The 26,258-nt window shown below is 58.0% G+C and overlaps 3 protein-coding genes across 7 annotated transcripts; 1 reads left to right on the top strand and 2 right to left on the bottom strand.

The window, feature by feature from the left end:
• Positions 1-415: 415 nt before the first annotated feature.
• On the bottom strand, positions 416-6,595 carry PLEKHN1 (pleckstrin homology domain containing N1). Its single transcript, XM_023515238.1, has 17 exons — positions 6,513-6,595; positions 6,318-6,417; positions 3,911-4,057; positions 3,735-3,815; positions 3,576-3,648; positions 3,322-3,449; positions 3,117-3,218; positions 2,959-3,039; positions 2,309-2,378; positions 2,070-2,163; positions 1,966-1,989; positions 1,767-1,935; positions 1,480-1,626; positions 1,214-1,354; positions 870-1,097; positions 620-668; positions 416-549 (listed from the first exon to the last, which is right to left on the bottom strand). The coding sequence occupies exons 1-17, from the start codon at positions 6,593-6,595 to the stop codon at positions 416-418; spliced, it is 1,851 nt and encodes a 616-aa protein (XP_023371006.1).
• Positions 6,596-7,395: 800 nt separating this feature from the next.
• KLHL17 (kelch like family member 17) lies at positions 7,396-11,991 on the bottom strand. The gene is made up of 12 exons (XM_003793173.3): positions 11,826-11,991; positions 11,114-11,373; positions 10,911-11,032; positions 10,552-10,773; positions 10,083-10,199; positions 9,641-9,854; positions 9,414-9,558; positions 9,162-9,329; positions 8,703-8,791; positions 8,538-8,611; positions 8,254-8,435; positions 7,396-8,156 (listed from the first exon to the last, which is right to left on the bottom strand). Exons 1-12 carry the CDS (start codon positions 11,918-11,920, stop codon positions 7,928-7,930), a joined length of 1,917 nt encoding a protein of 638 aa, XP_003793221.1. The 5' UTR covers positions 11,921-11,991; the 3' UTR covers positions 7,396-7,927.
• Positions 11,992-12,769: 778 nt separating this feature from the next.
• On the top strand, positions 12,770-26,197 carry NOC2L (NOC2 like nucleolar associated transcriptional repressor). 5 transcript variants are annotated; one of them, XM_023515206.1, is made up of 20 exons: positions 12,773-13,315; positions 13,452-13,607; positions 14,725-14,896; positions 14,975-15,100; positions 15,705-15,825; positions 15,913-16,000; positions 17,917-17,998; positions 18,118-18,228; positions 18,615-18,725; positions 19,888-20,076; positions 20,299-20,438; positions 20,868-20,979; positions 22,575-22,688; positions 22,974-23,075; positions 24,058-24,201; positions 24,298-24,411; positions 24,881-25,031; positions 25,396-25,470; positions 25,723-25,830; positions 26,110-26,197. In XM_023515206.1, exons 1-19 carry the CDS (start codon positions 13,290-13,292, stop codon positions 25,827-25,829), a joined length of 2,241 nt encoding a protein of 746 aa, XP_023370974.1. In that variant the 5' UTR covers positions 12,773-13,289; the 3' UTR covers position 25,830; positions 26,110-26,197. The 5 variants fall into 5 exon arrangements, with proteins under 5 accessions (XP_023370976.1, XP_023370974.1, XP_012662814.2 ...); XM_023515208.1 differs by having other exon boundaries at positions 12,770-13,315; positions 24,881-25,001; positions 25,723-26,195; XM_012807360.2 differs by having other exon boundaries at positions 12,820-13,315; positions 15,708-15,825; positions 25,723-26,195.
• The last annotated feature ends 61 nt before the right edge of the window (positions 26,198-26,258 follow it).

Raw genomic sequence — 26,258 nt, 5'->3', positions numbered from 1 at the left:
GCATCAGTATCTCATACCAGCCTACTCCACATGTGGCCAGGCAATGCTGGGACACCCCCACCCCTGCCCGTGCTAGCTTGTACTTTGCTGACCTCTGACCCTCATGCCCACACCATCTTTCAGCTCGAGCCCCTTTCCAATCCCTCCTGGGGGCAGAGCCGAGGGATGACCTCCCTCACACCTCACCCTGACCTGTGGTCCAGCCATACCAGGTGAGCCCCCTCCTTCTGGCCTCCCAGTTTGGGGGAATGGTAGGAGCCAGATTAGGGATGGGGCCCTTCTGAACTCGGGCCTCTGGAGACTCTCTAGGTCCCTCTGGAGTCAGACCCTGACTCAGAATTTTATGTGGGTCCCAGGGGAGGGCGGTCCAGTTGGTGGGTGCAGGTAGTCCTGAGAAGTAGCCCTGCCAGGGCCATCAGATCCACTGGATGACTCCCATCCCAGCTTCAGGCTCCCCAAGCTGGGCCCACTTCTGGTGGGAGGGAAATGATGTCTTGTTCCAGATACTGTGGCATCCTGGGTCTTCGTGCCCCCCTGGGGTCCTGCCATCTGTAGGGAGGCAGAGCTTTTTTGGCTTAGGAAGTCCCAGCTGCCCACAGAAGGTGGGGCCCTCACTCACCTGGGGGAGGTGGCCGGGGTGCAGGTGAATCTTCCCTGGCAGGAGAGACCTGGGAACCCCAGACCACATGTCTGAGAGCTAGGCAGAGTTGGGGCAGGGAGCTCAGAGATCTGCAGACACCTCCTCTGCCTGTACCAGCCCTGCTCTGCCCTCCCTCTCTCTGTCTAGTCTCTGAGGCCCCCAAATTCTCTTGCTCCTTCAGAGTCCAGGAGGATCCCCACAGTACCCCTGGAGACTAGGTGCTACTCACAACCTGAGTGGAGTCTTGGGGCTGCAGCTCTCGGCCCTTGACAGAGCCTTGGTGCCTCTGAGAGGCTTGGGACCATAGGGCTCCCTTCTTGGAGAGCAAGTGAGGGTCAGGGGGCCTGGGGGAGCTGAAGGATCCAGAGCCAGGGTCAGAGACAGGCACAGACACAGAGATGGAGGGGAACAGGCTGAAGGGCACAGATCCAGGTAGGCTCCACATGGTGCTGGAGAGCTGAGAGAGTGAGTAGCATGAGGCCCTGTGTTGGGACCTCCATGGGGCCAGGGATCCGTGCCCCAGAAGCCCCCTTAGATGCCCATGGATGCAGGGTACTCAGCCCTTTCTGTCACCTCGATCAGACCCCTGGCATCTGTGATCTTGTGGTGGGAGGTAGCAGGTGGTGTGTAGGGGTCAGCGTAGAGAGGGGAGTGTGGTGTCTCCGAAGCATGAGCTGGGGCCTTGGGGCTGCCCTCCAGGCTGGGCCTGCTTAGCTGAAGGGTAGGGGTGGGGGAATAGTTTCTCCAGCTGGACATAGCCCAAGTCTTCTGGGCTAGGCACAGGAGACAGTGGCCTGGCAGGGGAGTAGGCAGGAGCCAGGGAAGCCTGTGGGGCCCACCTTGCTCAGGTCCAGGTGCAGGTGCAGTGGGGCAGCTGTGCCTAGCCCCTTTGCCCAGGCCTTGCTCCTGGATGACTGGCCAGTGCCACTACGTCTCAGCTCTGCCCTTCGTTGGCTAATGCTGGTGCAGTCAGGGTTGTTTTGGTCCTGTGGGGATCAGGACCCTTCCAGAAAGCTCCCTGGGGGTCCTCTCCCATGCATTTCTCTGAGACTATAGGAAGCTTTCACCAATCCAGGCCCAATCTCATGGCCTCCTGCCCCTCCTCCTGCCACCCCTAGGTACTCACGGGTACAGGCTGGACTGGGCAGGCTGCAGAGGATGGCACTGAGGACTCTGGCAAGGAGTGGCTGGTATGGGAGGAGGGGGGTGTCAGGTACCCCACGTCCTGGCTGGTCTGTCCATCAGAGGTGAATGAATCTTGGCTGCTCCCCATGACCTGGCACCCAGGGAATGAGCTGGGTGCTCATGACCCTCCACCCACCCACTCCTGCCTAGGCCTACACTCTGCCCTGCTGCCACCATTGCCCAGGACCTCACCTGTAGGGGCACCTGGCATTCCGGGATGCCCTCTGCACAGGACAGCAGGGACTGGTCCCTGCTGGTGACAGTCTGCAGGCAGAGCAGCCAATGGCTGTAGTCCTGGTAGCTGGCGCACACCACGCGGATGGTGTTGATGAGGGGCCCTGGCACACAGACACAGTGAGGGACCACAGGCAGTGAGCTCCACAAAGCCCCACCACAGAGCTAGCACATCCACCAGGCTCACACCCTCCCTGACCTCCCTACTGATGGCCTGACTGGCCAAGGCAGGGTGGGGTCAGGCCCCACCTTCAATCAGGAATGAGTGGACCTGCTGTTCCTCCCACTTGAAGCTGATGATGCTGAGCGGGAGCTCACCCTGCAGGATGACACATGAGGCCCAGCTCCCCATAGGCAGCTGCTTCCCAGTTCAGCCTCAGAGCTGGGCTGGAAACTCCAACAGCCAGACACCAGGCAGACACCATGGGGCAGGGTGGTTGGAAGATACAGATGGAAGCTTACTGGTCCCCTGGGGTCACCCACTAAAATAGGGCAGGGATCATGGAGAAGCCCTATTTTTCTCAGTGATTGGAGTTTACTGTGAGTGCACACCACCGACACACTCTAGTCTCAAAGGACATGCACCACACACGTGTAAACATGCATGCACATGCCCTCATGGGACAAGCATGTGTGAGTGACTCCCGGGAGGCTCTCACCCCCCATACTACCAGCTTAGGCTGGTGGCCAAGGAATCTCATGGGTGACATGGGATGCCCAGGGTGAGGCTCTCTCTCACATTAGAGCTGAGACCAGACTGACCAGGGCAGCAGGGCCCGGAGAGCAGGGCTCTGCACTCTGTCCCAACAGGTCCTGAAATTCAGGTTTCTCCTGAGCCTCTGTCCCTGCCTGCCCCCTCACTAGATCCTCCCTGGGCCAAGCCTCGGGGAGGGGCCCACCTTAAAGCAAAGCCCATCTGGTTCCTCTGAGAAGATGGCCAAGGAGGTGGGGTATAGGACCAGGAGCCGCTGGCACTGCTCCTGTGGGTACCAGAGGACAGGGGCTGGCACTGGGTATCCCTTCCTGCTCCCCCCAGCCCTACATTCCTTCCGCCCACCTGGGAGGGCAGATGCTGCAGCTTGACCCTGGAGGCACAGCGGGCCTTGCCCACAGATTCAGGCTCCAACAATGTCTGTAGCTGTGGCTGGATCAGGTGGTGCTGCGGTGTCCGGGGAAGCTCATCCCCAGAGGAACCCTGATGACGAGAAAGTCAGGGCAGGCTGGGAGGGTTGGGATAAGGGTATAGGGTTCCAAGTACTGACCTGTGGGGCTGCTGAGTGGCAGCACCTCAGCCCCCTGACCAGGGCCATCTGCTTTTCCAGGTGGTAGAGCCAGAGGCCCAGCTCTGCCTCACTAGGGCAGAGCAGCAGGAGGGGTGTGGGCAGCGGGCCTGTGGGCAGAGGGGCAGAGAGGGTTGGGCGCAAAGGACCTGGAGCTCCACGGCCAGAGGAAAGTACCCCTGCCATGGCCTAGGTCAGAAGGCACCTTTGGGGGCCAGGCCAGCGTCTCCCCGCACCTGTGATCTGGAAGGCATGCTCTCGGGATCCCTCCAGTGGGCACACACTCAGTTCCATCAATGGTAACAGCCCCTGCCAGGGCACAGGGGAGGAGAGGCTGCAGAAACTCAGGGAGGGATGGCCAGATGCTACCCCTGCCCTGCCACATACTGCCTCACCTGGAACGTGAGTCCCTCGGAGTTGTGGGCCTGGAAGTAGAGGTGGGAGGGAAACAGTTCCAGGTAGCAGTCGCTGATGTCCTGCGAAGACAGCAAAGTCCTGTCTGAGGACCTGGGTGGGGGCAGGTTCCAGGCTGGTGGGGTGCTGTGTACAGCCCGCCCGGCCTGACCCCCACCTGGCTGTGCTGGAACCTCAGCTGGACTTTAGCATAGTGCACAACCTTGCCCAGGCTCCTCACAGGCACCCTCCGCTGTGCCTTCTTGAACACACTTAGGAATGGCTGCTCCAGGGTCTCTGGCTGACTCTCCAGGCCTGGGATGTCCTGGGGGTGTACAAAGATGTGGAGGAGGCCTGCCCTGGGGCCCCCAGCCCCAGCTAATGTCCACATGGTCACACACATGTGGGCATGGCCTGCCCCTGCAGTCATGCCACTTACAGTGGGAGCACACCTGCCTTCACATGTTCAGGGTCCTGTCTGTGTACCCACAGGCTCCTCACATGGAAACACAGCAGTGGCAGAACATGTCCCCTCCCCACCTGCTACTATACATGCACACACGCTTGTGCTCACACACACACACACGGACACAAACACACACTTTCCTGCAGCAGAGCTACCTGGTCTGGAGATTGAGCCTGAGATTTGGACTTAGTGGGTTCAACCCTCCTCATCTTTGCTTTTCCCTCAAACTATAACCTGAGAAAATGCTAATACCCCAAACCCTCCCATGTCACACAGAAGCATATGCAGAAAAAGACAAAGGCCCTGGTCTGTAACATTTACCAGTTTCCTCCAGTAAATATCCCCACTACAGCCCACTCTGAGCCAAAAGTGTGATAGGAGGTGAAGAGACCACCCCTAGCCTTCATTTGCAGAAGTGCCCAGGCCTTGAGGGCCTCTGTGATCTGCCCCTACCTTCAGCCTTTGCACTTGCCATTCCCTTATCCTAACCTTCACCCTCACCTTCTCACAAGGTCCTGCATCTCTCTCCCCTTCCTGTTCTTCAGAGCTCTTCTGAGCTCTTCTGAGCACTAACCATGTCTGATTTGTTTTGGCCTCCACCTTTGCTGTGGGATCAGGGGCACCATGAAAAAGGGGTCTTAGTCTCTTTCACTGCTGACCCTAGAGCCTAGGGTGTGGCCTCTGGTGTGTTAGGGGGGGTCATTCCACATCATACTTGGCCAGTCCTAAGCAGGGGCTCAATCACAGACCAGGGGTCAGCACAGGGCTGGTGAGAGTGTGATCACATGCTGGGCTGAGGTGGGGGTCACGCTCTTTCTGGAAGGTGGAAGGGAGCAATACCCAGTCTAGCTGACTGCCCCTTGGGCAAGCCCAGGAATGTGAACAGACAGATGTGTGGCTCAGTTGGCCTTCCTGCTTCTGGGTGGGGCTTCCTGCACCCACACCCAATGTGGGAACTTAATGCCAGGATGGCACTCATGACAAATAGGCCACAATCGGCAGCTAGTCCTGTGGCCTGGCCTAGGGAGGACTCAGCTGGGAGCTTTAGTAGGGCCCAGAGCCCAGATAGAGCTGAGGACTGGGGTGGCCAATGCCTCCCAAGCTCCACCTCCTGAGGCTTAATACATCCTGGCCCTTCCCTGGTCACTGTGTCCTGGCAAGGTGAGATGTGGTCACACAAAAAGCCCTGGGCTGGCTGGACACCCTCCCCATCTACTTCTCCAAGGCAGCATCTGCTGCTTGGGGCCCAGGGCCTCAGTGGGCAGAAGAGCAGATGGCTGGGCTGATGGGAACAAGTTGGGGAGGGGTCTGGGTGCCGGGCCAAGGAGTGCAGTGTGTGGAGCCACAACTATTTTGTCAACCAGATGAGCCTGGAGCCCCTGCCTGAAGCAAAGCCACACCTACCTGGGGTGGAGTGTCACCAGGAGGGGGCTGTACTAGGTGGGTTCCTCCTTGTTGTCCTACCTAGAGCTGGTTGTGTTGGGCAAAGGGGCTGGGCACTCTACCCTCAGCAGGGGTTAGTGGGGTAGATGGGGGATGTAGCATGTGCTTGGGAGCCACATCCTTGCTGTATGGCCTGGGTGGTTGGTTAGCAGATAAAGCTAACTGGAGACCCAAAGAGTGCCTATACCCAGAAGTAGCTCCAGTGACACCCCCTAATGTTCCCCCAAAGCCCCTGGCTCTCTCCAGTGATCTCACCCGCACAACCCATGACCCACAACAAAGGCTGGGAGGTGCTGGCGCTGGACCCAAGCCCCAGGCCCTGGGAGGGGCCAGGGTGTGTGTGCAAAACCATGGACAGGGATGTCCTGGAAGCCTCTCTCTACCTCTGGTGGTGTGAAACCAAATCCTCACAGGCCCTGATTTTGCTCCCACTCAGACTGGGCAGGGCCGTATCTGTTGCTCATCTGGCTCTGGGTCTGAATCTCCCTGGGCAGAGTGACAATCCCCTGCTGCACCAAGACTTGGTCCCCATGCTGACAGACACACATGCTAAGGGGCACACACACCAGCACATGCAGGCACACCCAAGTGGGCAGAGCCACACTTGCAGACCAGCCCAGGTGACATGGGCCACATACACACCCTGGGGCTCAAGGCAGCCCCTATAGCAGCTCACCGTCCCAGGGATGTAGCAGAAGAGCTTGTCAGTGGTGGTGTCCCCGTCGCAAGCAGCCTGGGTGCTGAATGGGATGGCCAGCTTCCTCGAGCTGTCCTCCCTGGGGACAAGGGAAGGAGGGGCTCACAGTCTGGCCCTGGGTGCAGGTTAAGGGAGACTCTGCTCCGGGCAGCCAAGGTCCCACCTGGCCCTCACCTGTTCCCTTTCAGTGAGGGCTTCCTGGAGAAGGAGGCCCGGAGCCTCCGGGGGGCCTGAGGGACACAGTGGCTGTTCCCCATGGGTGGCGGCTCCTGAGTCAAGTAGGTCTGGGTTTGGTTCTGTCTGTCCCAGCCTCCTGCTCCTGCCTCCCACTGACAGGCGGGGCTTGGGCATGTCCTGCCCCGTAGGAGGGTAGGCAAGGGTGGTGCTTTCCTGGGAGGGGCTCACAGCGGGAGGTTTCCAGTTCCCAGCCCTGGGCTAGTCTTGGGGCAGGGGCACAGGGCATCCCCTCTAGCCCAGAGGAGCCCTGTGTGCAGGAGTGTCCACAAGTCCTGATCAGGCTGAGCGTGCCAGGGACCCCCTTTCACTTGCACCCTTCCCTTGATGTGAGCAAATGTCTGGTTTCCACCTAAACCTGTCTGAGTCACCAGTGACTATGAGTGTATCTTCACTTGGCCGCTGAGGCAGAGTCTGCCAGCCTAGAGAGGGAGTGCCTCCCCTCCTGCCAGGGTGAGCCTAACCCCAGGCCCAAGTCAGGGACCCTGAGGTTTAAGAGGAGTCAAGAAGCTGCCTAGGACAGTAATGACAAGGTGGGGGCCATGCCATCTCCACTCTAGAGCCTGGGGTTTGGCAGAGGCTTCAAAGACTCAGGGACCAGGCTGGCAGTAAACCACATTCATGATTGGGCACTAGTCCACGTGGACAGCATAGCCCCCACCCCACCTGTGTGCAAATGTTCAGTCTTCCAGCCCCTTGGCACCAATGCCAGCATTGCAACCGTAGCACTCTGGCCCACAGACCCTCTGCCTGGAGCCTACATATGACCCAAGGCTGTGCTACAGCCCCACAAGGCAGAGAGACAAAAGGGGTTAGAGATGGATGCTTAACCTCAGGCCCACAGAGCCCAGGACACATGTTTATTGTTCAAGATGGCTCATATTGCTGTGCAGAGTCTGTGTGCACATGTGTGTGCTCAGTACAAGGTCCAGAAAAGACAGCACGCTGACAGAGACATGAGAAGGAAGCCTGCTCTGCACCCTCCCTGAGTCAAGTGCCAAGTGGGGGTGGAGGGCTACACCTGCTGGGAAAGCCCCTGCCCCTCCTGCTCTGTTAACATAGTTGGACACAGGGTCCCCCAAGCAGTGAAAGCCCCCAGCTGCTTCACTTCCACTGCCCTCAAAGCACAGAGTGGGGGTGACATGTGGTACAGCCAAATACTTCAGGGGTAAATGCATGAATGGTGCTGTAATGCTGTTCACCCATTAATAAATAATGAATAAATACATGAGTAAATAAATAAAATGACATAAGAAATGAACACACAGACGTGGACAGATGGTGTGGGTATCACTGGTGGGGCTGTGCACCACCTTAAGGCATGTGGGAGGCCAAAGGCCTCTGCAACTGGTGGGTCAGAGGCTGGTGGAGGACACAGACAGCGTGGGTGAGGACGGTGGCGGGAAGTTGAGCAGCTCCAGCACGGCTGCGCCCACGCTGCTGCGCCGTGTGAACATGCAGGACGCAGCCACCCACTTGTTGGTCCTCGGGTTGTATTTCTCAATGGAGTTGAGGCTGGAGCTCCCATCGTTGCCCCCAACAGCATACAGCCAGCCGTCCATGGCTACCAGGTCATGTGTGCTCCTAGGGGCAGGTGGGTAAGACCTGGGGTACTGGGGGTGGGAGGGTACCCCTCTCTTCTGAGGACCCTCCCCCCAGGAACCCCATCCCAGGTACAGACCTGCGGATGTTCATGGGGGCTACACTCTCCCAGGCACTGGCCTTGGGGCTGTATCTCTCCACAGAGTTGAGGCAACTGGTGCCATCATTGCCCCCTGCCACATACAAGGCACCCTCCAGCACTGCCACACCTGCTGAGCTGCGCCGGCTCAGCATGGAGGCCACAGGCGTCCACGTGTTCACCTGAAGGGTGGGGGGGGGCGTGCTGGGTGCAGCCCTGTCCTGGGCACCCTTCCTCCACAGCCCCTCCCACGGTGGGTGACTATGTCGGGATGCCCTATGCACCTGGGGTTCATACTTCTCCACAGTGGCCAGGTGAGAAGAACTGTCATAGCCGCCCACGGCATACAGGGTCCCATCTGCAGCAAACCAACACACCATGGTGCTCCTGCTGTGTGGGATCTAGGGGGCGGACACCCCACAATGCAGGCCCAATACCCTGACACCCACCAAGTGTGGCCACACGCACGTATCGCCTCCGGGTGCTCATGGCAGCGATGGATGTCCACGTTCCCGTCAGGGGGTCATAGCGCTCAGCACTGTGGGCACCAGGACTGCTGCTGAACCTCAGCAGAGGCCCCAGAACCTACCCTCCCATAGAATGACTCAAATCTCATGCTGGGGCATCTTGGACACTTGGACCCTAAAGTTCCACTAGAGCAGACAAGCAGGGCCTGCTGGTGGGCATAGGTCATAGGCTTCCCAGATGATCTGGGCCAGTGTCCACCCAAGCTCAGCCCCTGTGGTGCTGGGCAAGAGAAGAAAAGGGCGTGGTGGTGCTGTGGCCCAGGGTGAAGGGGCCATAGGGGCCTCCTTATCCCCCAGGCAGACAAGGCTCTTGTGGTGGTTAACGGCCTCACCTCTGGCTCCTGAGCCCTGCAAGACTGTGAGGCCTTATCCCAATTATACCTGTTCAGGCAGGAGGCCCCGTCGTAGCCGCCAGCTGCATACAGAAGCCCGTGCAGGGCAGCCACACCCAAGCAGCTTCGTCTTGTGCCCATAGACACCTCGGGCTGCCACGTGTTGGTCACGGGATCATACGACTCCATGGTAGCCAAATCTGAGGTACCATCGTAGCTAGGGGAGAAGTCCCCTATTGGTCAGGGCTGGTCTAGTGGGCACATTCCAGACCCCTGACCTAAAACTAGCCTCCATGCTTACCCGCCCACGGCATACAGACGGTTCCCAACAGCGGCAACCCCCACCCGGGCACGGCGTGTGGACATAGAGGCCACCACATGCCAGCGGTCAGTGCGAGTATCGTATGCTTCACAGTCCCCATGGATGGCGAACAGGCTCCCGCCACCTAGGGTACGGAAGGGAGGGAAGGTCAACACAGGGTGGGGTCAGGGGAGGGCCATGAATGGGAGGGTTTGAGGTGGCCGTACCCACAGCAAAGAGCACAGGGCCGGCCCCCTCACAACGACGGGGCCGGGTGCGGCTGGTGCCCAGGATGCCCCTTTGCTCTGGCAACAGGTGGAACTTGAGGGCCTCAATGAGCAGGTCCTTGCAGTCAGGGTGGTGCCTCACCAGGCTCTCGGCATCCACATGACCCAGCAGAAAGTCTCGGCTCAGCAGAGGCAGTCGCACGCACTTCATCAGCTGGCACAATGGGCACCAAGGTCAGGTGGGACCCTTGAGCACACCTGCTCCAGAGCTGAGGCCCCCCCCCTCACCAGATGCCTGTACCACCTGTGTGAGGGATGCTTCCTCCCACAAGTACCTGCGTTATCCTCACTGACTCCCTGAACATGGTAGAGGCTGGAACATACCCAGGCCCTCAGCACCTGCAGTCCCTCATGCCATGGAGCCCCCAGGGCCTGGCCTCACCCTTGGGACGTGCTGCCTGCGAGCATCCACGTCGTGTTTCACCCAGCTCAGGACTGCACGATAGACATCTTCCTCTGAAGGGACGTTCAGGCTGTCGCTAGAGACCAGTTCCAGCACCTGGGGGGTGGGGTCCTTAGACCTGAGATCTGGGGAAGGTCCTGTGGGCCCAGAGAGCCCTGAAGGTGCCTGGGAGGAAGGGTCCAGCTGGGGGGCTCAGTGTTCCTACTGGGAGGTGTCATGCAGGCTCAGGAGCCACAGCCCAAGCTCCCGGGGGGCCTAGGTCCAGAATGGTTGCTGGGGTGTGACCAGGGACATGGGAGAAACAGGGCAGAATTGGCAATCAAAAGTGATAACTTAGATGACATCAGAAGATGGGGACAGTGTTGAGGGAGTAAGGGAATAGGTAGTAGGGCCGGAATGTGGGCCAGAGCGTAGGGCGCCCTGACCTGGGCCCCAGCTGGTGTGTTACCTGCTTCAGCGGCAGCAGCATGAACTCCTCAGTCTTGGCCACGTCCACGAAGTGCTGCAACACGTACCTGTGGGCAGCCTTGAGCAGGTCACTGCAGGAGTGTGTGTCGGCAAAGCCCCTGATGCCCAGGCAGTTGGAGGGGTCCAGCTGACTCAGCAGGAACTTGCAGCAGGCATCTCGGACACCGTTCAGCTGCAGGAGGCTGGCGGCTGGGAGCAGAGTCTGCAGACCGAGATGTGGGCAAGGCAGGAGAGGGGCCCAGAGAAGCATGGACAGAGGCACAGAGGGCTGAGGTGTGGGTAGACCTAGGGCATGGCCCCAGTGGGGAGCTGGCTGTGGGGACAACACAGCAGGCTCACCTGTACATTGCCCTCGCCCACCACAATCTCAGCTGTGTACGCAAACTGCACCAGCTGATCCAGGGCCTGAGGATCGATGTCATGCAGGGTAACGTGGGTCTGACGGCTTTCACTCATCTCATCTGTGGGGACAGTGGGTCAGGCTGGTGCCTGCCAGGAGACCTGCCTTTAGGCCTCCCAGCCTGCCCGGCTGCGATACTTGCTTGTGAACATGGCATGGAAGTAGGGGCTGCAGGAGGCCAGGACCACCTTGTGCGCTCGGATCTCCTTGGCAGCCACATGCAGCACGATGTCGCACAGGAGGCCACGCTGCCGCATGCGGCTCATGGCCACGAAGGCGTCGTGGTAGTGCCGCTTGGAGTTGTGGGCCACGCTGTGTCCCTCCCGGCCTAACAGCTGCACGGTGCCCTCCATAGGGGCTGAGGGCCGGGCCTGCCGGGGCCGTGCACGCTCCGCCTCCGGACTGCGGGCGGGAGGGGGCGGGTCAGGTCAGGGTCTGCCCTTCAGGGCGGGAGCTGCCTGCCCACACCAGAAGGTCTGGCCATCACGGAACGCCCTTTGGGAACCCTGCTTAGTCTTTGCAACGGGCGGCCCGGCCTCTCTGGGACCTGGTGCAGCCGCTGATACCCACGGCTCTTCTCTGGCACCGCGCCACGGCCCACGTCCCCCGTGGGGGTGCGAGGGCCGCCGCGGCTCCCGGCAGATGCCCCCACCCCCAGCCGGCCTGACCTCCCACGACCCCACTTCTGGGGGCAGACTCTAGGGCTGCGGGAACTGCCGCAGAGGAACCGCGCCCCCTCAGAGCCCCTCCTCCACTCACTGGACACCCCTCACCTTCTCCCCGACCCAGCCTCTCTCTACGTCCCGCCCATCGTCGGTTGCCCCCACCCCCACCCCAAGCCCCCTCCCACTCACGCAGGCGGCTGCGGCGGCTGTGGCGCCTCCGGCCCGGGGCTGCCGTGCTCCGGACTCTGCGTCCTGCCGGCCGGGCGCTCGCTGCGCGGCTGCATGGGCTCGGCCACCGGACGCGCCGCCGATCCACAGAGGACGCGCGGACGGCTGGAGGGCTGCTCGGCGGTGGCGGCCCCTCCGCGTGGATTTCTCTAGCCGCCCGGACGCAGCCGCCCGCGGACGTTGTTTCTTAGCGCCGCCCGCCCAGACTCCCCGCAAGGCTTCGGGACCGGACGCTGGACTGGGATACTTCCCGCGGCTCGGGGCCCCGCTTAGCCCCCTTCTTCCAAGAAGCCCTCTTTCCCACCCTAAACTGTTACGCTCCGGGTGGTAGGGGGCTCCTGTGTTCCGCGTTGGGACCCGAGCTTGAGCTTCGGGCCCCACCCCCAGCAGGGTCCACCCCCGTCCGAGCTGGGGCTTGTTCGCCCCACGCTCCCCTGCAGCCCAGGCCTCGAGCTGGGCGCCTCGGGGACACACAGTTTGGGGACCCGCCCAGAGCTGCGCCTGCGCTCCGGGGGCTATGGCGCCTCTTCTCGCGGAGTCTGGTTATCCAGGTCCGTAGACCCTGGTCTCAGGCTGGTAAGGAGAGAGGACGGCGCTGGCCTCCCCACCTTCTTCCTCCAGCCCTGGCCTCTGACCCGCTGGTGGCCCCACAGACAGGGCAGTAGAGGAACGGCCCTTTGCGCCCAGCCTGCTGTGGACAGGGCCGACTCGCGCCCGCCACTGCGCCGCCGCTGCCAGTCGCCTGCCGTCCTGTGCAGTGGGACTGTCCGGGGAGGTGGACAAGGGCTCTCCGGGCCTTACTGGAGCAGGGCAAGGCCAGCATGGCTATTAGCCCATCGCCTATTTTTAAGCAAACTGCATGTTTAGATCATTGCCTTTCCTTTCCTTTTTTTTTTTTTTTTTTTTGGTAGAGACAGGGTCTTGCTCTGTTGCCCTTGTTTGGAGGGCAGTGGCAGGATCAGGGATCCCTGCGGCCTCCCACCTCAGCGTCCGAGTAACCGCGACCATAAGTGCCACCAGGCTGGCTGGTCATTACGGCTTCTGTTTCCCTTCGGTCCCCTTACTAGAGTCTTGCTTTTTTCTTTTTGATTCATGAGAGGTCTTTGTATAAGAGTCCTTGCCATGGCACGGTCTATGGTCGCGGCAGGGGCATCCTCAGTCACATGTCCCCCGTGTCCTGCCTGGGCTACTGGCGGGGAGGAGTACAGAGCCGAGAGCTAGGCTCAGGAATCCACCCCGGGACGCCTGCACCAAGGATACAAACGCGCCCTCCCGCCGGCACGCTGCCGGCGTCACGGTCGGAGAACCGTGGAGCCACTCAGCTGGGCTCGGCGGGGTCGGGGGCAGGGACGGGCCGGAAGGAAGTGCGTTGTGCGCAGGGCATTCTGGGACCGGAAGCGGGGCTCACACGGTGAGCCGGGAGTCATGGAGGCTGTGAGGAGCCGCGCGAGGTAAGGCGAGGGCCCTGGGGACTTGGCTTCCTGGCGGCGCCGACGTCCGGAGGCTCTGCGTGCCTCTCTCAACGAGGCCGGGATAGCGGGCAGGGAGCTGGGCGGACACTGAGCCGTGACTCTGACGCGACTGCAGGCGACTGGCGGAGCTAACGGTGGACGAGTTTCTGGCTTCCGGCTTTGACTCTGAGTCCGAATCAGAGCCCGACGGCGTTGCAGAAGTAGAGGCGCGGGAGGCACGCGAAGCTGCTGCCGTGATTCCAGAAAGCCAAGGCGGGAGCCCCACGGCCAGGTGAGCGGACATCGCTTCTCTAGGGCCGCGCGTAGGCGATCCCCTTCCACGCCCGGGCTTGTCCCACCACAGGGATGCTGACTTTGCCTGGGCCTCAGGGCTGAAGCCTGGACCTCAGATCTCTATCCTCAGCTCCTCTGGCTTGACGTTTTTTTTTTTTTTTTTTTTTCGCGCGGTGTTCTCTGAGCTCTTGCTTGGAATCAAACTTTGCTTTAGAACATGGGCATGCGCCAGTGAAAAATGCGGGTCTCCGTTCCCAGTCTGGGAGGGCCAACCCCTCTAGTCCTGGGGTAGATCACAATGCCTGCTGGAAGAGATGAGGGCTGTGGAAGGAAAGGAAAAACAGGTCAGAGGTTGTGTTGTTTTGTTGGAATCATGAGTGTCTGATAAAGGCATGAGGGAAAGCCCTGCGGACAAGAGAGAAGAGTGTCCTAGGGTTTCCAGGAGCAGGAACAGCAAGGGCGCTGAGGTTGGATGGAGGACTGTGCAGGTGGGTAGTTGGGGGGAGAAGCCAGAGGAGCTGGCTTGTGCAGACCTGGTGAGATCTCCAAGTATAATGTGAAGTGATTTCAGGATTTGAGCAGCAGAGTGATATCTTGTAACATTAACTTGGGGTCACTTGGGTTGCTGTGCTGAGATTGGGTGGTGGGTGGCAAGGGTGGAAACAGGAACAGGCCTTTGTGTTAATGGAGAGACAAGGTTTGGGAGGAGACTTGAGTAGGACAGGTTGTATTCTGAGTATGAGAGACAGAGCTTTGTTTACCTTTTGCCAGAATGCCTGGAAGGGTAGAGTTACTGTTATCAGTACAGAGGTAGAGAGCAGGCCTAGGGGAGACCACAGTTGGGTGTCATGTGTGTTAGGTTTGAGATGCACGTGTTGGGTATGAATTTGGAGTTGGAAAGGAGGTGGGAGTGCTGGAAACTTGCCTTCTGGAAATCTCCTTGCCTTGGTAATGGGCAGCTGTTATGGAGGGAGTAGATGAATCCCTGTAGCCTTTCTGAGGGGTCTAGCAAGCTGGCACTGGGAGAGGGGGAGAAGAAGCCTCTCTTCTTTTCCTCTCTCTGGCCTGGATCTCTGTTGTCTTCTCATTGGGCTTGCTGACTTCCACTTTCTTAGCCGGCTTAAAGGTCGTGCCTCAGAGCACAAGAACCAGCTCTCTCGGCTGAAGGACAAAGATCCGGAGTTCTACAAGTTCCTGCAGGAGAATGACCAGAGCCTTCTGGACTTCAGTACCTCAGACAGCTCTGAGGATGAGGAGCAATTCCACTCCCTGCCAGATGCACTGGAGGTAAGGACTTGAGCAGAGCTGTGGACACCTGGGGTCTTTACATGCTGCCGCAGCTTGGACCTTCTGTGTCTGGTGTAGGAAGCAAGTGAAGAAGAGGATGGAATGGAGGTTGGGGACAGAGTCCCCAAAGGATTGAAGGGGAAGAAGAGTGATTCTGTTTCTGTGACTCTTGCCATGGTTGAGAGGTGGAAGCAGGCAGTCAAGGTGAGCAGCAGGTGGGCAGCTGGATCCTCCCTCAGGCAGGAGTCTCTGGTTTTAGCTCCCTTGAGGTACCTGAGGCTGTGCAGGTGGGAGGAGTAAGGAATGAGTATGCACAGTTCTTCCCAAATGCTGAGATGCCCAGGAGTTTCTCATGGGACAGGTGTGTGCCCTCCTTCAGGCAGATTCCAAGGGCTCCATCTACTCTCTTTCTTTCCATCTCTCTTGGGCTCCCTGTTCCCCAAGTCAGTTTACTGTAGGTGGAATGTAGCATCCATGTCTTTGTTGTTTGGTGGAACTGGAGCCCTTCTTCTGAGTCTTTCACTGTTTCTGGAGGAGAAGGTGGAAAGGGAGAGCCCCAGATACCACCTGGAGCTAGCCATGGTCTAGGGTCTGGGACCCTCAGCTCTTCCTTTAAGGCTCCTGAGGCAGGTTTTCTGCCTCCGCCCAGAAGGATTCTAGAGTTTGTCTCCATTTTTGTTGCTGGTATGTGACTCTCTGACCTTGCCTCCCCCTGTCGGAGGGTGAGGGTACCCTAGTCTCTGGGGCTGCTGCCCTACTCTCTAGCTGTGCACCCCTTGCATAGCTATTGGTGCTCTTGCCCCTTCAGCAGCAGCCCACTCCAAAGCTGCTTCATGAGGTTGTGCAGGCATTCCAAGCAGCTGTGGCCACTACCCAAGGAGACCAGGAAAATGCTGAGGCCAGGAAATTCCAGGTCACGGACAGTGCTGGTAAGCTTGGCCAGTGGACCTGGGATCTGGGCTCTCTGTTGTGTCACCTATCCTGAGAGTGCATCAGTGGGCATTTTTTTGGTGCAGTGTTCAATGCGTTGGTCACTTTCTGCGTCAGAGACTTCTTTGTCAGTCTCCAAAAGCTGCTGTTTGGGAAGGTGCCAAAGGACAACAGGTGAGAGGGAGAGGGGTGCAGTAGGGTGGAGTGAGGTGGGGGTGTGGTAATGGCTCTGTCATAAAGAAAGCAGACACCTTGTGGCCTGGACAGAGCCAGGACAGAAGCATGGGGGGGACAGAATCAGGCTCTCCGTAGGCCCCTGAGAGGGCAGGGTGTGAGGGATCCTTGAGAGTCTAGGCACTGAGGGCCCATTGGGGTGGGCCAATTCTCTTTTCATTCCTGAAGAGGCAAATGTTTTGCCCAAAGTTTTTAGTATGATGATACATTAAAGACAATAAAAATTTTGGCAGCACCCATAGCTCAGTGGGTAGGATGCAATAGTGGGGCACTGTGATGGGTGCCTGTAGTCCCAGCTACTAGGTAGGCTGAGGTAAGAGAATTGCTTGAGCCCAGGAGTTTGAGGTTGCTGTGAGCTGTGATGCCATGGCACTCTACTGAGGGTGACATAGTGACACTCTGTCTCAAAAAAAAAAAAAAAAAGGTTTCTCAGGGAACTGGTTGTATTGGCAGGCGCCTGTCGCGCCAGCTGCTGGGGAGACTGAGGCAAAGGGATTGCTTAAGCCCAGAAGTTAGAAGCCACAGTGAGCTGTGATAATGCCACTGCTCTCCATCCTGGGTAACTGCATGAGCCCCCTAGATGTGCTCAGGCAGTGTAGAGTATGCATTTGGCTTTGCTCTCACATTTTACTGGGGCTGGGCTTTTTTTTTCTCTCTGGATACGTGAGCCTTGTCCATGTTTCTTGACCTTTGTGCTGTAGCTGGCCTTTGTCTAGGAGCTATATATGTCTATAGGCAGGGACCTGGTCTGTGTTGGGTCTGAGGGCCCCAGCGTCCATCTTAAGAGGTGGGTTGGGCAGGGAAGGCTGTGGAAGATCTTCTAAGAAGAGAGAAATCCACAGAGCATTTGGTGGAGTATGGGTCCCCTTGGGCTGTGTGGGACTATGCAGCCATATGACCTCGAGTTAGTAAGGGCTGAGAATGGGATTCATTCCGAGATACCTTTCAAAGGAAGGAAAAAGGCCTCAAGAGAGTTCTGCTGTCAGCACCTGGAGGTGAGGCTGAACAGTTGAGTCAGTGTGGCATCCACCTGGGGGTGGTGCTGACTAAAGGGGCTAAAAAGCTGAGTAATGAGGAATGGGGGGACAGTAGCAGGGCAAGTGGAGCATGTACCTTGAGGAGGGCTGGGTGTACCTGATGACAGCTCTCTCCCAGGGCAGCTGCTGCCCAGGTCTTGGGGGAGAGCTGTCACCATGAAGGAGCAGGAGGTCTTTGGGGAGTGCAGCCTTCTGGGTCAGGTACAAGGAGTATTAGGAAGAGGAAGACTTTTGGGGGCCCTGCCCTTTGTCCTTTGTGCATTTCAGCAGACTAGGGCGAGCGCCACAGTGTGCTTGGTTCTGTAAGCACCAGGGGGTCACTCCTTCAAGAAACTGGGAGGACTGTCAACCACTGTTGCTAGGTGGTCTGGTTTTTCAGGAGGTTGAGTGTACTGGGTTGTAGGTGACACTGTTTATAAAGACATGGATGATTCAACTTTTTTTTTTTTTGATAGCAAGTACTAGTCACAAAGTCCAGCCTGCAGTTAGTGGTACACGGGTTAGACTCTCAAGTGCCAGTGGTGGTGTTTGGGTACTGGATGTGGTCCCATGGTAGGGATGTGGTCCAGGGAACCTAGACGAGATTCTTATCCGAGGTGGGGAGCTGGAGGCTGGAGCTCCCTTGGGGAGGTGGGCAGCCCTGGGCCCAGGGAGGTCTGGAGTTCAAGTTCTATGAGGGAGAGGTCCTGATAAGCTCCTGTGTCCATCTAGCTGTCACATGTCCTTGTGTTAAGGGTGCCATGCCAGGGCAGGTGTGGCCTGGGGCATGCCAAACTGCTGAGCCTTAGGGCCTCACTATGTCTGTACGTACAATCTCTGCAGGCCACTACAGCTGTCCAGCAGCCCCTTCTGGGGGAAGGTCCGTGTGGATATCAAGGCGTACCTGAGCTCAGTCATACAGGTGCTGTTGTAGGGGAGGGGCTGGAAGCCCTGGGTCACAAGGCCTAGCAGTGCCCATGCTGATCCTTGTTATGCCTGACTTGAGTGGGTCTGGGCCTCACTGCCCACTCTTGCCCCTAGCTGGTGACCTGTCTGGCAGAAACAACAGTGCTGGCAGCTGTCCTGCGGCACATCAGCTGCCTCGTGCCGTGCTACCTGATTTTCCCCAAGCAGTGCCGCATGTTACTCAAGGTGAGCAGGACCCTGACTCTCCCTGTGCCAGGGCTGCCAGGGCAGCAAATGCCACCCAGAAAACATGGTCCATTCCTAGACAGAGCAGAGATGGCTCTTGTGTCCATACCCATTCCTATCCCTCCTCTCTGTGTCTCTATCCCCCATCTGGAGTCCCCACCTCAGGCTTCCCTTTGGTGAGACCCATGACAAGGATGCTTTTCTCATGATCATCCTTGGGAGAGCAAAGGTAGATTTCTGCAGTCCTGTCACAGCTTCTCTGAGGCCTTTGGCAAGGGCTATCTTTCAATAGTGTTCTCAGGAGCCTCACAGGCTCAGGGAGGGGTGTGCAGGCCCCAGGGCCACCCAGGTGAGGGGGCTGGGCCAACTGCCGGCTTTCCTTACAGAGGATGGTGGTTCTGTGGAGTACTGGCGAGGAGTCGCTGCGCGTGCTGGCCTTCCTGGTCCTGGTCAGAGTCTGTCGGCACAAGGACAGCTTCCTAAGCCCTCTCCTCAAGGTAGCATGGGGCCCTGCATTGGACATCTCAGCCTGAGGCTGCTTTGTGCTTGGTGCCCTTCTCCAAGCCCAGCATCACAGCTCTGGGCTGACCTGGGTCTTTGGATCACAAATTTCCAATAGAGTTGGAGGTTACTGGGTTGGGAGCCCTTAGCCTTCCTTGGCTCTACCTCGACTCTGCTCTGCACACCTCTTTCCTCAGGGGGCCAGGCACGGTGGCTCACACCTGTAATCCCAGCACTTAGGAGGCCAAGGTGGGTGGATAGCCTGAGCTCAGGAGTTTGAGACCAGCCTAAGCCAGAGTGAGACCCCGTCTCTAAAAAATAGCTGGGCATTGTGGCGGATGCCCATAGTACCAGCTACTTGGGAGGCTGAGGCAAGAGGATCACTTGAGCCCAAGAGTTTGAGGTTGCTGCGAGCTAAGATACTGCGGCACTCTACCGGGGATGACCAACTGAGACTCTGTCTCAAAAACAAACAAACAGGGTGGCGCCTGTGGCTCAAAGGAGTGGGGTGCGAGCCCCGTGTGCCGGAGGTGGCGGGTTCAAACCCAGCCCCGGCCAAAAACTGCAAAAAATACCCAAAACAAACAATAGTGGGTGCTGTGGCAGATGATTGTAGTCCCAGTTACTTGGGAGGCTGAGGCAAGAGAATTGCTTAAGCCCAGGAGTTGGAGGTTGCTGTGAGCTTTGATGCCACAATACTCTACCAAGGGTGACACAATGAGACTCTGTCTCAAAAAAAAAAAAAAAAACCCAACTCTTTCCTCAGGAAGGGCCTTTGGGTACAGAGGACGTGAGTGTGGAGGCCATAGCAAGGATTCAGATTCTGCCTGGCCCCAAGCCTAGGGTGGCTGCCCACACATGAGGACCTTCTGGAACCCCCTAAAGGCCCAGCCTGTAGTAGGGGCTCCACCCCCCAGGCTCTCTCTTTCCGCTGTCTGTTTTGTAGTTCACCTCTCCTGTATGTATCTCGGCCTACGCCTGACACTAGTGGGCACATATCTGGGTGCTGAGCCTGAGGAGCTGGGGCTGGGCAGGGGAGGTACCGTGACAAGAGGCAGCTCCAAGGGACAGGCCCAGTGTGGGCAAGTGGCTTGGAGCAGGTGGTGGTGTTCACGGCTCTGGGAACTCTGGTGGCCCTGACTATGGTCTCTATGACAGCAAATGTACATCACATACGTGAGGAACTGCAAATTCACCTCGCCGGGTGCCCTGCCTCTCATCAGTTTCATGCAGCGGACTCTTACTGAGCTGCTGGCCCTGAACCCTGGCATGGCCTACCAGCACGCCTTCCTCTACATCCGCCAGCTTGCTATCCACCTGCGTAATGCGATGACCACTCGCAAGAAGGTACACAGCCAGGTCCCTCTGTGCTTATGGGTGTGGGGCAGGGCCTGGGCCTCCTGGGAGACAACCCAGTGCCTCGGTGGATCTGTCTCTGCAGGCGGGGGCCCTAGGGGTATGTGTGCGTGGTGGGTGGGCTGGTGGGTAAGGAGATGGATGGAGTGGTAAATGAGTCTTAGCCTTCTGGTCAGCCTGGCCAGAGGTGGAGGCAGCTGTGTCCTCTGACAGGAAACGTGCCAGTCCGTGTACAACTGGCAGTACATGCACTGCCTCTCGCTGTGGTGCCGAGTCCTGAGCACCATCCATCCCAGGGAGGTGCTCCAGCCCCTGGTCTACCCACTTGTCCAGGTGGTCATTGGCTGTATCAAGTGAGTTGGGTTGGTGGGTATCCTGGAGGGCTCAGAGGGGCAGTTGGCAGAGAGCTTGGGTTCATTAGCAGGGTTCTTGGAGTGTGTCTGGCATGGAGGGGACTGCAGTAAGTGATAAGATGAGGTGCTTCCACAGTCTCTGGGGCAGAGGGGGCTTCTCTGTCTCCTTGAGCCTTGGAAACTTAGGGGTTGGAAGGGAGACTGGAGATTAGTGGGGAAGCAAAGGCGGCAGGAGCGACTCCCCCCCCCCCCATTAGAATGAAATTAAGTCAAGACCTGGCACTGTGACAGAGGAGGGGCAGGACCTTAGGGCCGCTTGGAAGGATGTGATAACCCTCCATGTGGTCCTGTGGCTACCTTCCAGCCGACCTGTTGGGGAGGGGATGCCTGGCCAGGGCTTTTGCTCATTCTTGCCCTCCCATGCCCCAGACTCATCCCTACCTCCCGCTACTACCCACTGCGCATGCACTGCATCCGCGTCCTGACACTGCTCTCAGAGAGCACAGGGGCCTTCATCCCAGTGCTGCCCTTCATCCTTGAGGTGAGTGGGGAATGGGGGTGCCTTGGCCCTCCTGTGCATGGAGCATCTGTCCTCAGCAGGTCCATCCTGACCCCAGTTCCCTCTGTCTAGGACACAAGTGTTGTGAGGTGTGCTCTGTACAGCTTGGCACAGATATGGGTCCAGTAGGGATGAGCGTGGCTGTCCTAGGTGGGCCTGGGGATGCTGGTCTCACAGGTCAAGGGCAGACTGACCCCATAGCTGTTTTGCCCAGGGCTGCTGTGAGCAGGAGAGCTGGGCTGAAGCTCAAGTGTGTGATTCCAGAAACTGAATTCTCTCCTGAGTGGTCCTATCTGGGCAGTTGAGTGCATATGTATGTGTTCTTGCCACTCATGTAGTCAGAGGCTGGAGTCCAAAGCCCAGAAACCCAGTTGGGTGCGTTATTCCCCACTCACTGTGTATTTAGGAATTCACCATCTTGGTCTTCCAGAGTCTTCATCCTTGTTGCAGGCCCAGAGCCAGTCATAGCTGTGCTTAGGGCTGGGGCTGCTGCTGCCACAGCCCCCAGGTTGCTAGCCAGGGAGGGACAGGAACCTAGGTGTGTTCAAGTCCCATTCTGTGGAGGCAGGAGTTCTATGATTTTGTGCTCTGCGAATGTCCTTTGAACACCACACTGGCTCCTGTGGCAGCCGGCAGTAGTCTCTGATCACTGTCCTTGGCCCTGTGTTTTGGTATCCCCACGTTGGGCCGCCTGCCCTGCTGGCTTGCCTTGGGCCCGCTGTGTATCTATTTTCTGCTAGCATTCTCCAAATGCTGTGTTGTCCTGTGGTGTCTTTTTCTCTCTCCACTTTTTTTTTTTTTTTTTGTGAGACAGAGCCTCAAGCTTTCCCCTTGGGTAGAGTGCCATGGCATAGCTCACAGCAACTTCCAACTCCTGGGCTCAAGCGAGTCTCCTGCCTCCGCCTCCCAAGTTGCTGGGACCACAGGTGCCTGCCACAGCGCCTGGCTATTTTTTTTCAGTTGCAGCCATTGTTGTTTGGTGGGCCCGGGCTGGATTTAAACCTGCCACCTTAGGTGTATGTGGCTGGCACCTTAGCCACTTGAGCCACAGGCACCGTGCCTCTTTCTCTCTCTACTTTTGGATGGCCCTCTATTGACTGTTGCTCTGGCTTGCTACAACTACCCCTGTGGGTCCTTCACACTCAAGCTCAGGCCTCTTTTCTCCAGAGAAAGCAGATCCCAGAGGCTGAAGGGAAGCTGTACCTGCCCTCCAGGGATACATGAGTGGGAGGAAGCTGCTCTGTGATGAATCACAGCTGTCCCATGGGGCCCCCTCAGCCCTCATCCCCCTTGGGTCACCTGCCTAAGGGCCTCTGTGAGAGGAGTCTCCTTCTGGGGTTGTTCACTAGGCTTAGAGGCCAGGCTAGGCCCCATCTCTGCTCTCCCTGGATGGCCACTGGTCTGGTCCTGCCCTTGCAGCAGCCTGGCTGCTGTTTGGAGACAAAGGGGCAATTGAAGAGACCTGGGGGACTCAGAACTAGCTCCACACCTGGCTGCCCATTTCTAGTTGTAAGTTCGTCTTTCTGGAGCCTGAGGCCCAGGAGCAGGCAGGCTGGGCTAATGCACCCTTGGGTCAGGTTTTCCAGCAGGTCGACTTCAACAAGAGGCCGGGCCGTATGAGCTCTAAGCCCATCAACTTCTCTGTGATCCTAAAGCTGTCCAACATCAATCTGCAGGAAAAAGCCTATCGGGTGAGGTTTCCAGCCTTCTGGGGGTGGGGCGGTCACATTGGAATGTCAGAGGGCACTAACATTGCTGAGAGGCCTGTTTGCCCCCAGAATTCAAGTACAGACCTTTGTGGGTCCCTTAGGTGGGACCCTTAGTCTCTGCCCGTTGAGCCTGAGGGTGGCTTCCTGGGAGGCTAGGTGCCCCTTCCACCTAGTCCCTGCTCTGAAGATCAAGCTGACCCATCAGCTGGAGGGGAAAAGGCCTGAGTGCCAGTCCCTCTGACAAATTCGGCCCCCTGGCTGCCTTAGGATGGCTTGGTGGAACAGCTCTGTGACCTTACTCTGGAGTACCTGCAAGGCCAGGCCCACTGTATCTCTTTCCCTGAGCTGGCGCTCCCTGTGGTGCTGCAGGTATGTGCCTACTGACCTCTGGGGCCTGTGCTGGGTTGGGCTCAGTGGCTCATGGGCACAGGGGCCAGGGCAGAGCCTGATCAGCTGAGGACCCCCACACTGGCACTGTTTGGTAGCTGGATACCTGGGGCCACAGTGAGAGGGACTCTGAGGGGTGTCCTTGGGGGCTGTGGAGTTGGCTCTGGATGAGAGATTCTTGGCCACTCAGGTTCGAAGTAGGAGGTCTGGGTGGCTCACCAAGGCACCCCCTCAGTGAGCAGACCCTCCTCAGCTGCTCTCCTGACCACAGGCTTCCTTGGTTTGACCTGGGTGTAGGTAAGGGGTTGGTGGGCCCTCCCAGAGCTGCCACCCCTCCCTTCTACACCCCAGTCACCCTCACTTTAGGTGGGGTTGGGTGGGTGGACCTCCCTCTTTTTGGAAGCCCTGTCTACTCTATGCATAGATGTTTCCCACCTGAGGGCGCCCTGCAGCTCTCCTGGGCCTGGTTGGTTGGGATGCTACACACCCAAGCTGCAGCTATTCCAGAGTTGTGTGTGTGTGTGCGCGCGCTTGAGCTCATGTGTGGCCACAGGCTTGTGGTTGGGTTAGCAGCTGCTGTCCTGCTGGATCATCTTGCTAGTGGCACCTGCCAGTTGAGTCATCTGCTTCTGGGCTCAAGGTCCCAGGGACAGGATCTAGGGTAGGATTGGAGATGTCTTCAGTGAAGAGCCAAACCAGAAATGTTCTAGGCTATGTGAGCCGTGTGGGTGTATCACAGCTGTTGGTGTACAGAATGAGCCAGGTGGCCACGTGCCCCTGCAACTTTATTCATGAGACCCGCAGTAGAGGGCTTTGACTTGTGGGTGGGGTGATTCTGCCTCCTAGGGGTGTATAAGCAGGCTAAGGTGCAACCCTGTCCTACCCGGGTATCCCCTGTGGTGTCATGGGTGGTTCTTCCCGGCCCTGGGCCAATTGTGGTGCCTTACCCCCCATTGCCCTGCAGCTGAAGTCTTTCATCCGGGAGTGCAAGGTGGCCAACTACTGCCGGCCAGTGCAGCAGCTGCTAGGGAAGGTTCAGGAAAACATGGAGCATGTCCGCTGCCGCCGCCAGAGAGTCTCCTTCAGTGTGACTGACCAGCAGGCAGTGGTCAGTTGGCCCTAGGGGTGGTGCCACCTGAGGCATGGCTCGGGTTTAAAAGTTTGCCCAGGGTGGGGTGTGGCCCTCAACTCCAATTCCTCCCAGGATATCTGGGAGAAGCAGACCCAGGAAGAAGGGACGCCGCTCACCAGGTACTACAGCCACTGGCGGAAGCTGAGGGACCGGGAGATCCAGCTGGAGATCAGTGGCAAAGAACAGGTATGGCGGGGACTGAATGCTAGATTTGAATCTCATGTTAGCCCTGATTTTAAGACTTAGGTACAAGTTTGGGCAGCGGGATGACATCCATACCCTGAGGGTGTCCCCAGCAGCAGTATTGGGCTCCCTGACAGGGCAGTGACTGGTGATCCAGCTCAGAGAGGTGGAGGAGCAGATGTTGAAGAACTAGCCAAAGCTGTGGCTTCTCTTCCCCTCCTCAGGCCCAATAGGCTGGGGGCTTTGGGGCCAGACTGTGGGGCTTTGCATCTGCCCCTGGATGTGGGGCAGCTTTGTGCTGAGAGTTTGTGTCCCTGTCCTCATGTGTCTATCTGACTTGGAAGCAGAGCAGCAGCCAAGAGGTGGCCAAGCAGGGTCCTTGAGCTGGGGGCTAGGGGTGGGAGACTGGCCTGGCCCAATGGTGCTATGGGCTCCTGCTCACCCCATCTGTTCTGGACCCCGATCCCTCTAGCTGGAAGACCTGAACTTCCCAGAGATCAAACGGAGGAAGGTGGCCGATAGGAAGGATGAAGACAGGAAAGAATTTAAAGACCTCTTTGACCTGGATAGTTCTGAGGAGGACAGTGCTGAGGGTGCTGCTGCCTTGGGTTTCTCAGAGAAAGGTGGGGTCTGCACTGGGCCATGGGAAGAAAAGGGGTGTGGGGTATAAATGGTTCCCCTGGATACCTAGAGCCAAAGGGGTGCCTGTGTCTGGCCTAGGTGGGGCAGACCTCAGTGTTTTCTGGGCTCACTACTAGCTCTTTCCATCTTTGGGTGACCTTTGTTCCCCCAGTCCTGTGTCCCTGAACTATTATCCAGGGATCCTCCATCTGCAGGAAGTGGGTGGAGGCTAATTTGTTTTTACCAAACTCTGTCATCCTGGTAGGCATGGGGTGGGGCTGCACCCGTGGCCACCCTCCTGCCTTAGCTCCCCCAGTGGCCTTAGGCGGGTGGTCATGCATACAAGCTCTGCTCTTTGGTCCTCAGGAGTACCAGGGTCCCTGAGTGTTCAGCGGGAAGTGGAGGAAGCAGAGGACGAAGATAACAGCAGCAACTTAGAGGGTGAGTGGTCCTGCTCATAGAGGCTGTGGCTCTATGAGTCTATCTAGCTGGGAGTGAAAAGCTATCAAGGAAGGTGGTGAGTGGGCAAGTACAGGGAGCCCTACCCCCTATGGGGGTGTCAGGCCAGCTGCTCTGGCAGCCAGCAGCAGCGACACAGATTAATTAGTGCCATGATTAATTAATGATGAGTAATCTCCAAGGCTGGGTTCTTGGTAAAGTGGAATGAGCCCAGCCTGGCTCCCCTCCTTGCAGATGAAGGCCCAGACACCGAGGCACATCTTCACCCCCGGGAGCTATGGCGACTGGCCCAGGGGCCAGAGGACAGACTGGAGGATCTGGAGCTCTCCGAGGAGGACTGAGGTGCCCTGAAGGCCTACAGGGTCTGGTAACCAGCTCTGGCAGTCAGCTCAGAGGCCAGCACTGATAGCGTCAATGCGGAAGTGGGGCAGGAGAGGGTGGACAGGCTTTATTTTTACAGCAAAAAGACCAGATATGCTGAGAGCTGTGCTTGGGAGGCAGTAAGGATAAGTCAGCCCATGCAGGAAGCTGGCCCTGATGCTGGGATTCATGGGGACCAGCGGTTCCAGGCAGGAGAGGTGTGATGATGGCCCAGTCTTCCTCTTTGTCTTTGGTCCACAGCTTGCCAGCATTGGGTTCTGCAGTCACCCCCAGAATGTCTTTGGAAACACCATCCTTTCTCTAAAGTCACATTTTCTTTTAAAAAATTCTTTGTGTTTTTGCATCCGAAACCAAAAAAAGAAATTAACTGTAGGGGGAGGGATTATGCC

Source organism: Otolemur garnettii, unplaced genomic scaffold (assembly GCF_000181295.1).
Source record: "Otolemur garnettii isolate 467f Iridium unplaced genomic scaffold, OtoGar3 scaffold00067, whole genome shotgun sequence".
NCBI lineage: Eukaryota > Metazoa > Chordata > Mammalia > Primates > Galagidae > Otolemur > Otolemur garnettii.
The sequence above is the reverse complement of the archived record's forward strand: the minus strand, read 5'-3'. Positions and strand labels throughout refer to the sequence as shown.